The sequence below is a fragment of the Ailuropoda melanoleuca genome, chromosome 10 (genome assembly GCF_002007445.2).
Source record: "Ailuropoda melanoleuca isolate Jingjing chromosome 10, ASM200744v2, whole genome shotgun sequence".
Taxonomy (NCBI): Eukaryota; Metazoa; Chordata; class Mammalia; order Carnivora; family Ursidae; genus Ailuropoda; species Ailuropoda melanoleuca.
This window is the reverse complement of record NC_048227.1, coordinates 78,297,000-78,310,377: the sequence shown is the minus strand read 5'-3', so window position 1 is coordinate 78,310,377 and position 13,378 is coordinate 78,297,000. Positions and strand designations below refer to the sequence as shown.

The 13,378-nt window shown below is 36.3% G+C and overlaps 1 protein-coding gene across 2 annotated transcripts in view; it reads left to right on the top strand.

Moving 5' to 3' along the window:
* Window positions 1-13,378, top strand: part of MED23 (mediator complex subunit 23) — a 46,945-nt gene that overhangs the window by 21,028 nt on the left and 12,539 nt on the right. For both annotated transcript variants that reach the window (XM_011229639.3, XM_019803561.2), the window contains 7 exons: window positions 290-535; window positions 2,728-2,870; window positions 3,875-4,049; window positions 4,736-4,899; window positions 11,668-11,792; window positions 12,801-13,006; window positions 13,094-13,274. In XM_011229639.3, coding sequence (XP_011227941.1) covers window positions 290-535; window positions 2,728-2,870; window positions 3,875-4,049; window positions 4,736-4,899; window positions 11,668-11,792; window positions 12,801-13,006; window positions 13,094-13,274 — 1,240 coding nt within the window. The remainder of the gene's footprint in view (window positions 1-289; window positions 536-2,727; window positions 2,871-3,874; window positions 4,050-4,735; window positions 4,900-11,667; window positions 11,793-12,800; window positions 13,007-13,093; window positions 13,275-13,378) is intronic.

The window sequence follows — 13,378 nt, the reverse complement described above, 5'->3', positions numbered from 1 at the left end:
ATAGAAACCAAGTTCATGAATTCTTGAGTTATTTCTTTATTACCTGAATCTTAGTGCTGTGTATGTAGTCATACTTAATAAATATCCATTAATTGACTACTTGTGATTACTTAAGTTCTTTTTGAAATGCTACTCAAACTTTTCTGTACATTTTGGGCAGAAACTGTAATACCTGTAGGAATAAAAGATAGTAAATCATTTCATGAAATTAAATGTTTTTTAAAGCACAGAGTTAACTTTCTGGAAATTATTTGCATTTTTTACTGTTCATTGGTACTTGAAATTTTAGGTTCCTACAGCAGAGTCTTAGAAATAAAAGTTTACAAATGAATGACTATAAGATTGCGCTGCTGTGTAATGCATACTCCACAAATTCAGAATGTTTTACATTACCCATGGGAGCTCTGGTAGAAACTATTTATGGAAATGGAATTATGAGAGTACCTCTTCCTGGAACGAGCTGCTTAGCTTCAGCATCTATTACTCCCTTACCCATGAACCTCCTGGATTCACTGACGGTTCATGCCAAAATGAGGTATGTTCTTTTTATGTATTTGGTCCTGTGTTAGGGAATTGATACCAGTGTAGTGTAGGCTTTATTTCATCATTGTGTTTGTTTATAGTCAGGTGCATTTTGTTTAAATGAGTAGGTTTATTTTATTACAAAAATGATATTTATTTATTTTTTATGATTTTATTTATTTATTTGAAGGAGAGAATGAGAGCACAAGCGGGGGAGGGCCAGAGGGAGAAGCAGACTCCCTGCTGAGCAAGGAGCCCAACATGGGACTCCATCTCAGGACCCCGGGATCATGACCTGATCTGAAGGCAGAGCTTAACCGACTGAGCCATCCAGGCATCCCCAAAATGATATTTATTATAGGAATTCTAGAGTATACAAATAAACCTCAAGAAAATATTGCCATAATCTCTTCATGAGAAATAAGCATTGTAAAATTTTTTGGTGTATGTTCTTTTTTTCTATCTATAAATATATGCATTTATGGGTTGAGGTTTTTTTTTAACAAAATAGATTATTACTGCAATACTCTTTTTTTTTTTTAAAGATTTTATTTATTTGTGAGAGAGAGAGAGATCAGGAGGAGAGGCACAGAGAGAGGGAGAAGCAAATTCCCCACTGAGCAGGGAGCCAGATGTGGGACTTGATCCCAGGACCTGAGCAGAAGGCAGACGCTTAATCAACTGAGCCACTCAGGCGCCCTGCAATACTCTTTTATAACCACCTCTTCCCCATAATATTCTATCAAATGCCTCTTTCAGTCTGGTGTTTTTTTAAAACATCTGTTTTAATTTCTATGAAGAAGTCTTTTGTGTGGCTATATGTGATTATTTAGCCAGTTCCACATTGTTCAACAAATTATTTGCAGTGTCTTAGTACTCTAATGATGGCTATGAAAACTACCTTTAAGGCTGTCTTTGCACCTACCTGTAATACATTTTTATTAAATAATTTGCTGGAAATAGAATTGTTGAGTCCAGGGATATGAAAATTATAGTGCCTCTACTATATTCATTACAAATAGGGATGCTTTTAGAATTGACATTATGGTTTCTAAAAAGACAGAAATGGCTGTTGGTTGTGATTCTAGAACCTCAAGTACCCCTAGGAGCCAAGCTGACAATGTAAGTGAGTGCCACATGCTGCTGAAAGAGAACCAGATACTCATGCGCATGCAAGTGTGTGTATCTAGAAGGAATTGAGGCTGACTGAAGTGTGCAGGGCTTACCCCATGGTCCTGCCATTGTAGCTTATTTCTATAATGTAAGAATGTAGATTAGTGTAGGTATCTAAATTTTTTTGAGAAGGGCTAGAAATCTAGATTTTTATTTCTAGTCTTTTAGCTCTTAAGTATTGGCTCAAAGTTCAGAAACTACGTAGGTAAAGGAAAATATATCTGTGGGGCATCAGTTCTAAAAGAGCCATGCTCTTTTTCTAATGGTAAACATTGTCATAACATTATACCTGTGCTTAACCTGCTTGTCTGACAGAGTTGAGGAAACCCTGTTAGAATCCAACATTTGGATCTTAGCAGTGATTTTTTGAAGTAATTCTGTAATAAAAGTCATTTAATTTCTCAAAAAGTTTTAGTTACATATTTGAAAAGGAAAAACAGACTAAAACCATTAATACATACTCTTTTAAAATTATTTTGGGGTTTGTTTTTGGTTTTTGTGTGTTTTAGTTTTTGTTTTAGTCTTTTTTTTTTTTAATTCAAGTGTATTCTTATGAGTCGTACCCAAATTTTGATTTTCTGTGAGCAGAAGGATCCTGATGCACATTGAAAGCACCATGGAAACCAGAATTAGTCTCAGGTTGTACATTGCATCGCTACCAGGTGTCCTGCACAACTTAAATGGTTAAAATGGAGCTCATGCATTTTAAGTTTAGAATTTTTTTCCTAAAGATTTTATTTATTTATTTGTCAGAGAGAATGAGAGAGAGAGAGAGAGAGAGAGCATGAGAGTGAGCGCACAAGCAGGGGGAGCGGCAGGTAGAGGGAGAAGCAGGCTCCTCACTGAGCAGAGTCTGATGTGGGACTCAGTCCCAGGACCCTGGGATCATGACCTGAGCCAAAGGCAGACACTTCACCGACTGAGCCACCCAGGTGCCCCTAAGTTTAGATTTATACCAAGTTCCCTATAAGTAGAGTAACTTCTTATCTGTGTCAGGAATAAGGATTTTTCTTTTCTTTTGTTTTTCCTCAGCCTTATCCATAGCATTGCTACCAGAGTGATAAAACTTGCTCATGCAAAATCCAGTGTGGCCTTGGCTCCGGCCTTAGTGGAAACTTACAGTCGTTTATTGGTCTATATGGAAATAGAGTCCTTGGGCATCAAAGGATTTATCAGTAAGACAGAACTTTCTGGTGTTTATAACCATTAACCCATTCATTAATTCAACAGGTATTCTTTTAGGTGTGGGGGATACAATAGTGTGCAGATGTCACTGCCATCATAGAGATTACCTGCTAATGAGGGAGACAGACAAAAAAATAAATAAATGAAGTAGGAAATATGTCAGATGATAAGTCTTATGGAGAAAAATCAAGCAAAAGAGAGGGATAAGCGTGTAAGAGTCAGGAGAGTGAGTTGTACTTTTAAGTAAAGTTATGATAAGAAAGGGTGTTGTGTTAAGTGCTTGGGGTACAGTGAGCTAGACAGACAAGGGTCCTATTCTCATGCAAGAATGTGTGGTCCCAGGTGCTTCTTTTGCTGGTGCCCCTGGGGCTAAGTCTGACTAGCAATAGGGAAGCAGTTTTCCTGCATTTCAGGAGATAGCTTATAGTGTCTGTAAGTTGTTACGCAGTTTTAAATAATAGATACTTTCTAATATAGAAGTGTTTTTCTGATTCATGGTAATTATAACTTTTTACTAATACAGCATAATTTTAATTTGAACCATAATTACTCTTCCCAGATAATTGAGGGTTGAATACAGCTTTTTGGGGAGAGAGGAAGGAGTAAGAGTGGGTGTCATGCAATTTGTATATTAAGAAACGATCCTCATGCTTCAAAAGATTAGGAAGAGTAACATTCTAAAAGTAATTTAAAAGACAGCTGAGAGGTGAGGAAGGGTAATTTTTTTTCATAAGTTGTCTCATTTTTTCAGATGAACTTAAATATCATTTGTCATATTCCAGCAAAAAAAAAAAAAAAAAAGCAAACGTGGTGTTCTGATTAGGATATGGATTATTTTCCTTACCATTAAAGGAGAAATTAATGGAGAACATTTGGAAAGTGTGTGTGTTCATGATCAAATTTTTACGTTGATTTTACTCCATGTGACTTTTCTTCAACGTCTTTTAATTCATAGCTTTTATAATTGGTGCCTTAAATTGTCTTGTTCCTCAAGGTCAGCTTTTGCCAACTGTTTTCAAGTCCCACGCCTGGGGGATCTTACACACGCTTCTTGAGATGTTCAGCTACCGCATGCACCACATCCAGCCTCATTACAGAGTGCAGCTCCTGAGCCACCTGCATACTCTCGCCGCGGTTGCGCAAACCAACCAGAACCAGCTCCATCTCTGGTGAGCGCTTGGATGACGGTCTTGCCTTCAGATTGCTTAGCAAATTTGTTGGACATGGGGAACTTAATCCTTTTTAGCATTTGTATTCATATGTCATAAGTCTCCTCTGCTTCTAGAGTATTTTATTTTCAATACAGAAGAAGTGGAGGACAGCTTTTTAAATAGGAAGTTATTAAGGTAGCCCAGTCCTCGCCTAGTGATTTTTGACCGAGAATAAGTACTTCCAAGGCCTTTGACAAAATGTTCCGATTTAGCCCTTTAGAATATTGGATTTAAATACACTTCAGATTATGGTTAAATTATCATGTCACTTTGGTTTTCTCTAAGTGAAAATGTATTTCAGATTGAAAAATATAATTTTTGAAATGCTGTATATCCAGGTGAAATTGTTTAGTCCTATAAGCTACAAGCTGTCTTTTTCAAATGTGCAAATAATGTCAGATGCTTTTTGCTATAAAATTTGGCACCTCAGTTTTTTTGTTTTTGTTTTGGCGCCTCAGGTTTTTAAAGGAAATTAAACGAAACTGATTCTCATGTAAAGGAGGAGATTTTTTTTTAATCAAAGAGGAATTCATAGTTTGCATGTTTTTCCATTTTGGTTAACCTAGAGTTAGATTTACTTCTATAATTCTGAAATTTTATATGCAACTTCACTTTTTCATTTCTTTTTGTTCTCCCACTTTCAGTGTTGAGAGCACTGCACTTAGGCTTATAACAGCATTAGGGAGCTCGGAGGTACAGCCACAGTTTACACGCTTCCTGAGTGATCCCAAAACGGTGCTATCCGCAGAATCTGAAGAGCTGAACCGAGCCTTGATATTGACCTTAGCTAGAGCAACTCACGTAACAGGTACAGTGAATATGGTGGTTACCGCCAACAAAAACAGATGAATTAGAGCATGCGGTGTCCCTACCGATTATTAAGGGGATGACGTACTGAAAAGATCTATTTCATTTGTTTAAAAAAAAAAAAGTTGTTTTATTTTTAAATTTTTAAAAATTATTAACATATAGCGTATTATTTGTTTCAGGAGTACAGGTCTGTGATTCATCAGTCTTACACAATACATGGCACATACCACAACACACACCCTCCCCAGTGCCCATCACCCAGGTATCCCATCCCTCCCACCGCCTCCACTCCAGCAGCCCTCAGTTTGTTTCCTGAGATTAAGAGTCTCTTTGGTTTGTCTCACTCTTTGGTTTCATCATGTTTCATTTTTTCCTCTCTTCCCCTATGATCCTCTCCCTTGTTTCTCAAATTCCACATATCAGTGAGATTGCTTGATAATTGTCTTTCTCTGATTGACTTATTTCAATTAGCATAATACCCTCTAGTTCCATCCACCTCGTTGCAAATGGCAAGATTTTAGTGTTGTTTTTTTTTTTAAAGATTTTATTTATTTATTCAACAGAGATAGAGACAGCCAGCGAGAGAGGGAGCACAAGCAGGGGGAGTGGGAGAGGAAGAAGCAGGCTCACAGCAGAAGAGCCTGATGTGGGGCTTCGATCCCATAACGCCAGGATCACGCCCTGAGCCGAAGGCAGACGCTTAACCGCTGTGCCACCCAGGCGCCCCAGATTTCAGTGTTTTGATGGCCGCATAATATTCCCTTGTATATATATACCACATCTTCTTTATCCATTCATCTGTCAATGGACATCGGGGCTCTTTCTATAGTTTGGCTAGTGTGGACATTGCTGCTATAAATATTGGGGTGCAGGTGCTCCTTCAGATTACTACATTTTTATCTTTGGGGTAAATACCCAGTAGTGCAATTGCTGGGTTGTAGGGTAGCTCTATTTTCAGCTTTTTGAGGAACCTCCATACTGTTTTCCAGAGCGGCTGCACCAGCTTGCATTCCCACCAACAGTGTAGGAGGGTTCCCCTTTCTCCACATCCTCGCCAACATCTGTCGTTTCCTGCTTTGTTAATTTTAGCTATTTTGAATGTTGTGAGGTGGCATCTCATTATGGTCAGATATGTTATTTACAAATATCTTCTTCCATTCTGTCAGTTGTCTTTTGGTTTTGTAGACTGTTTCTTTGCTGTACAAAAGCTTTTTATCTTGATGACGTCCCAGTAGTTCATTTTTGCCCTTGCTTCCCTTGCCTTTGGCGATGTGTCTAGGAAGAAGTTACTGCTGCAGAGGTTAAGGGGTTTCTGCCTGTGTTCTCCTCAAGGATTTTGATGGATTCCTGTCTCACATTTAGGTCTTTCATCCATTTTGAGTCTGTTTTTGTGTATGGTGTAAGGAAACGGTCCAGTTTCATTCTTCTGCATATGGCTGTCCAATTTTCCCAACACCATTTGTTGAAGAAACTGTCTTTTCCATTGGATACTCTTTCCTATTTTGTCAAATATTAGTTGACCATAGAGTTGAGGGTCTATTTCTGAGTTCTCTATTCTGTTCCATTGATCTTTGTGTCTGTTTTTGTGCCAGTAGCATCCTGTCTTGATGATTACAGCTTTGTAGTAGAGCTTGAAGTCCGGAATTGTGATGCCACCAGCTTTGGTTTTCTTTTTCAACATTCCTCTGGCTAATTGGGGTCTTTTCTGGTTCCATACAAATTTTAGGATTATTTGTTCCATTTCTGTGAAAAAAGTTGATGATATTTTAATAGGGATTGCATTAAATGTGTAGATTGTTATAGGTAGTATAGACATTTTAACAATATCTGTTCTTCCAATCCATGAGCATGGATTTTTTTTTCCATTTCTTTGTGTCTCCGTCAATTTCATTCATGACTTTTCTATAGTTTTCTGAGTACAGATCCTTTGCCTTTTTGATTAGATTTATTCCTAGGTATCTTATGGTTTTGGGTGCAATTGTAAATGGGATCGACTGCTTAATTTCTCTTTTCTTCTGTTCCGTTGGTGTATAGAAATGCAACTGATTTCTGTGCTTGATTTTATATCCTGCCACTTTACTGAATTCCTGTATGAGTTCTAGCAGTTTTGGGTGGAGTCTTTTGGGTTTTCCACATAAAGTATCATATCATCTGCTAAGAGTGAGAGTTTGACTTCTTCTTTGCCGATTCAGATGCCTTTTATTTCTTTTTGTTGTCTGATTGCTGAGACTAGAACTTCTAGTACTATGTTGAACAGCAGTGGTGATAGTGGACATCCCTGCCGTGTTCCTGACCTTAGGGGAAAAGCTCTCAGCTTTTCTCCATTGAGAATTAAATTCACTGTGGGTTTTTCATAGATGGCTTTTATGATATTGAGGTATGTACCCTCTATCCTTGCACTGTGAAGAGTTTTAATCAAGAAAGGATGCTGTACTTTTTCAAATGCTTTTTCTTCATCTATTGAGAGGATCATATGGTTCTTGTCCTTCTTTTATTAATGTCGTGTATCACATTGATTGCTTTGTGGATGTTGAACCAACCTTGCAGCCCAGGAATAAATCCCACTTGGTTGTGGTGAATAATCCTTTTAATTTACTGTTGGATCCTATTGGCTGGTATTTTGGTGAGAATTTTTGCATCCATGTTCATCAGGGATATTGGTCTGTAATTCTCCTTTTTGGTGGGATCTTTGTCTGGTTTTGGGATCAAGGTAATGCTGGCATCATAAAATGAGTTTGGAAGCTTTCCTCCCATTTCTATTTTTTATAACTGTTTCAGAAGAATAAATATTAATTCTTCTTTAAATGTTTGGTAGAATTCTCCTGGGAAGCCATCTGGCCCCATGCTCTTTTTTGGGGGGAGATTTTTGATTACTGCTTCAATTTCCTTGCTGAGTATGGGTCTGTTCAGGTTTTCTATTTCTTCCTGGTTCAGTTTTCGTAGTTTATACGCCTTTAGGAATGCATCCATTTCTTCCAGATTGTCAAATTTGTTGGCATATCGTTGCTCATAGTATGTTCTTATAATTGTATTTCTCTGGTGTTGACTGTGATCTCTCCTCTTTCATTCATGATTTTATTTGGGTCCTTTCTCTTTTCTTTTTGACAAGTCTGGCCAGGGGTTTATCAATCTTATTAATTCTTTCAAAGAACTAGCTCCTAGTTTCGTTGGTCTGTTCTGTTCTTTTGGTCTCTATTTCATTGATTTCTGCTCTGATCTTTATTATTTCTCTTCTCCTGCTGGGTTTAGGCTTTATTTGCTGTTCTTTCTCCAGCTCCTTTAGGTGTAGGGTTAGGTTGTGTATTTGAGACCTTTCTTGTTTCTTGAGAAAGGTTTGTATTGCTATATACTTCCCTCTTAGGACCACCTTTGCTGCATCCCAAAGATTTTGAACAGTTGTGTTTTCATTTTCATTTGTTTTCATGAATTTTTTAAATTCCTCCTTAATTTCCTGGTTGACCCAGTCATTCTTTAGTAAGATGCCCTTTAGTCTCCATGTATATGAGTTCTTTCCAACTTTACTCTTATGATTGAGTTCGAGTTTCAGAGCATTGTGGTCTGAAAATATGCAGGGAATGATCCCAGTTTGGTGCTGGTTGAGACATGATTTGTGACCCAGGATGTGATCTTTTCTGGAGAATGTTCCTTGTGCACTCAAGAAGAGTGTGTATTCTGTTGCTTCGGGATGGAATGTTCTGAATATATCTGTGAAGTCCATCTGGTCCAGAATGTCATTTAAAGCCGTTATTGCCTTGTTGATCTTTTGCTTAGATGATCTGTCCATTTCAGTGAGGGGGGTGTTAAAGTCCCCTACTATTATTGTATTATTATTGCTGTGTTTCTTTGATTTTGTTATTAATTGACTTATATAATTGGCTGCTCCCATGTTAGGGGCATAAATATTTACAATTGTTAGAATTCTTGTTGGATAGACCCTTTTTAAGTATGATATGATATAGTGTATTATCATACACATCCTTCCTCATCTCTTATTACAGCCTTTGGTTTAAAATCTAATTTGTCTAATATAAATATGGATTGCCACCCCAGCTTTCTTTTGATGTCCATTAGCATGATAAGTGGTTTCCTACCACTTCACTTTAAATCTGGGGGTATCTTTGGGTCTAAAATGAGTCTCTTGCAAACGGCATATCGATGTGTCTTGCTTTTTTATCTACTCTGATACCCTGTGTCTTTTGATTGTGCATTTAGCCCATTTACATTCAGGGTAACTACTGAATGATATGAATGTAGTGCCATTGTATTGCCTGTAAGGTGACTGTTACTGTATATTGTCTTTCTTACTTCCTGGTCTATGTTACTTTGGGGCTCTCTCTTTGATTAGAGGACCCCTTTCAATAGTTCTTGTAGGGCTGGTTTGGTGATCACAAATTCTTTTAGTTTCTATTTGTCCTGGAAGCTTTTATCACTCCTTCTATTTTCATTGACAGCCTAGGGGGATAAAGTATTCTTGGCTACATATTTTTCTCGTTTGGTACCCTAAAAATAGTTGTTTTAATACCTTCACTATTTTAATCATTAATGTGGGTTCTTCTGTGTGCTATCATTTTAACTGAGTTGAGCTTCAGTTTTCAGACATTTTACATCATTTTTAAGTAGTGGTTCTTGAGGTTTTTGGTCTCAGGACCACTTTACACTCTTAAAAATAAAATAAATTCCCAGAGATTTTCCATTTATATGGATTATATCTATCAATATTTACTTTATTAGATATTAAGATAGGTGCTTTTTAAAATTTTTTTATTTAAATTCAATTTAGTTAATATATACTGTATTATTAGTTGGGTGCTTTTTAATTTTTTTTTGATTCACTTAATAATAAACTTGTTACATATTAATATAAATGGCATTTTTTTTGTGAAAAATAAACTACATATTCTCCAGAACAAAACTTTATGAGAAAAGGTGCCATTGTTTCACATTTTTTGCATTTCTTTATTATCTGTTGTAAAAGAAGCTTTGCTGGATTCTTATATTTACTTCTACATTTCATCTGTTGCAATGCATTATTTTAGAACTGAAAACAAAATGGCACCACACAGATAGAGGTTGGAAAGGGGAGGAGTATTTTAATGGCATTTTCTGATAATTGTGAATATTCTTTGATGCCACACAAAATTGGACAAGTGATGATTTCTTAAACATTAGTTGCAGTATAGCATCCAAAATTCAATCGGTGAACTTTTTGTATTCTATTATAATCCTTTGGTCTGTTTTGCACACCTAATGGTTTTTTTTTTAATCCATGTATATTTTATAACTTCATAAATTAGTTTTTGGAAAGCTTTGGTTCACTGAATTATGTAGATCTTGTATATGTTGGCACACTTCGTTATGCAGTATCATAAAATTACATTTGTTAGTATCACTGCAAATTTCATTAGGAAAATCGTTAAGTTTTAGAAAACTATTGGGCTTATAATAGTGAATACAGGTTTTCCAAAATTTTGATTTTTCACTTGAAAAGTCAGATTTTATCATTGGCAAAAGATGTGGTTATTTGTTTTCCTTGAAGTAACAGGCTCCCTTTTTTAATTTTCAAGAAAATTTCTGCTTAAAGCCCGAGTCCAGATAACTAGTTCTCTGTCAGATGTTCACTCAAGTAAAAATGGAATTCCATAAAAAAATAAAAAGCTAATTATTTCACACTTGATCTTAGCCAAAAGGCCAAGAAGTGATTTAACTTGATATTCAGACAATTGCACAAGTACTTTTCCTTAGGATACCCATCATACTTTAATGTGTAGCTAGGACACTTTATGCATGCTTCCATTTTTATCATAACATAAAATTAGATGTACTTAAGGGCTAAGATATGGTCCTTTTCACTACTTCAAGGATATTCTTGAGTAAAACTGGCACTTCCCTCCTACTCCCCCCATGCCATGGGAGTATAGTGAAGATTACAATGGCTTTTAATATATCTGGTGCCACTGTTTGTTCTGAGGGCCAGTAGTTTTACTTACCATTACCTTTGCTCCATCAGTGCACATTTCAACACAGTAAAAAGGTCAGTGCTATCTTAGTATTACTATTTTAATAGTTTTGACCTCGTTGAATCCTTGAAAGGATATTGGGGACCCACAGAATCCGCAGACTACACTTTGAGAACTGCTGTTTTAAAGAAATAGTTATTGAACTTAGCAACCCCAAATACATCTATGTAAACTATCTTATTTTACATAAATTAACCTTCTTGATGTAGAGAGTTAAGGTCTATAGCTATTTCAACCACTAGGAAAGGTATCTGCTTTCTTAATTCTATTTCCTTGGCTCAGTAAAGTGCTGATACATTGTCAGAGTGAACTACATGAGCAATTGTGGCGGGCCTGTATCACTGTTAGATCATTGGTGCTCTGTAACCTTAAAAAAAAAAAGATTGCAGGGGCACCTGGGTGCCTCAGTTAGTTAAGCGTCTGACTCTTGATCTCAGCTCAGGTCTTGATCTTAGGGTCATGAGTTCAAGCCCCATGTTGGGCTCCACGCTGGATGTGGAGCCTACTTAAAAAAAAAAAAAAGATTGCAATGTCTTTTGTCTTATTTTCACTAATTGTGTTCATATTTACTAATGTAATCATTCAAATTATTTATAAACTAAGAATGTAGGTTTAAACTGAATATAGTTAAGCATCGAGTGTATTGCAGTGAAATTCGATGGGTGTACATAATTGTTACGTTCTCTGTGACATCATTTATGAATTGTGGGTCATTTGTATCTGGATTACATCTATTTGTTTATGTTTAGATTTTTTTACAGGCTCTGATTCAATTCAGGGAACTTGGTGTAAAGACATACTTCAGACCATCATGAGTTTTACTCCGCATAACTGGGCATCACACACTCTTAGCTGTTTTCCAGGCCCACTACAGGTAATTTGGTCTTGAATTACATATTGAATATATACAAAGTCATTCTTTCATTTAATGTATATGAGATCATTCTTTCTAATTCATTTTATCCCATGTAGTGTTATTCTAGAGAGATTGTTTTTGTTTTATCCAAAGGCAGTTAGCTTTTACTTCCCTTTTTAAAAATTTGCTATTCCAAAGTCTCTTGAGTTGTTCCCTGTCCTACTCCAGGATTGGATATGTTCCTAAAAATTTAATTTTAGTTTCATCTTATTAGTTAACAGTTTTAGAATCTGTGAGAATTAACACATTACCTGAAAAAATATTTTTCTCTCTCAAAATTGAAATGGGGAGAAATACAACTTAACAGAGCTTCACAGGATACACGTTGTTACAGTTGACTGAATTTTTTTTTAATCACACAGAAAGGAAAACTTCATCTGTCCTCTACTTTTCAGAGAAAAGTTTAGGCATAATGAACATCTGCTTTCTAGAACTTCCAATAGGGCTAGAGCAGTAGTTCTCAAACATACCAGAATTACCTAGAGGGCTTGTTCAGATAGACTGCTGAACTTCCAATTCAGTAGGTCTGGAATGGGACCTGAGTCTACATTTCTTATAGGTCCCAGGTGATGCTGATACTGATCTGAGATAGTATAATAGATTTTCCTTATAGAGATAATAAAATACGTAACCAAAAGGTACATAAATTTCTTTCTTTTTTTTTTTTTTTTTTTGCCTTGTTTTTTCAAAGACGAATAGAAGCATCAACAGATGATTGAAGAAGCTTGAATTCAGGCTTACTTGGAATTTCTGCTTAGGAAATCTAGGAAAGGAACCTTAGAGATAATCTAATCAAGCCTGTGTATTTTCCCATTATAGAAATTCAGGTCTGGATTACTAAGTTGCTTGAGGTCACATAGAGTTTATTAGTGTCACAATCAAGCCTAGAACTGTTTCTTTGATTCTATAACCAATGCCCTTTTTTTTAGTATAACCCTTGAAGTAAACTTCTGATCTTCCTTTTAGGCATTCTTCAAGCAAAATAATGTACCTCAGGAAAGCCGTTTTAATCTGAAAAAAAATGTAGAGGAGGAATATAGGAAGTGGAAGTCAATGACCAATGAAAATGACATCATTACCCACTTCTCTATGCAAGGCTCTCCTCCTCTCTTCCTTTGTCTTCTCTGGAAAATGCTCTTGGAAACAGATCATATTAATCAGATTGGCTATAGGTAAGCCAAAAACCTCGATCTGCATTCCATTTGACAGACCATATGCCATATAGCAATATAACTTATTTTTTACTCTCGGTTTTCTAGAGTATTAGAAAGAATTGGAGCCAGGGCCTTGGTAGCCCACGTGAGAACATTTGCTGATTTCTTAGTATATGAGTTCTCTACATCAGCTGGGGGTCAGCAACTCAACAAATGCATTGAAATTCTTAATGACATGGTATGGAAGTATAACATTGTTACACTGGACCGATTAATTCTCTGCCTGGTAAGATTACACTTATTGAAGAATAAGTTTTTAAGATGCTTCATTCTCTTTCGGATCAAGGTGTGTGACTGACAGATCTTGTGCTGATCTAGCTATATTGCTTC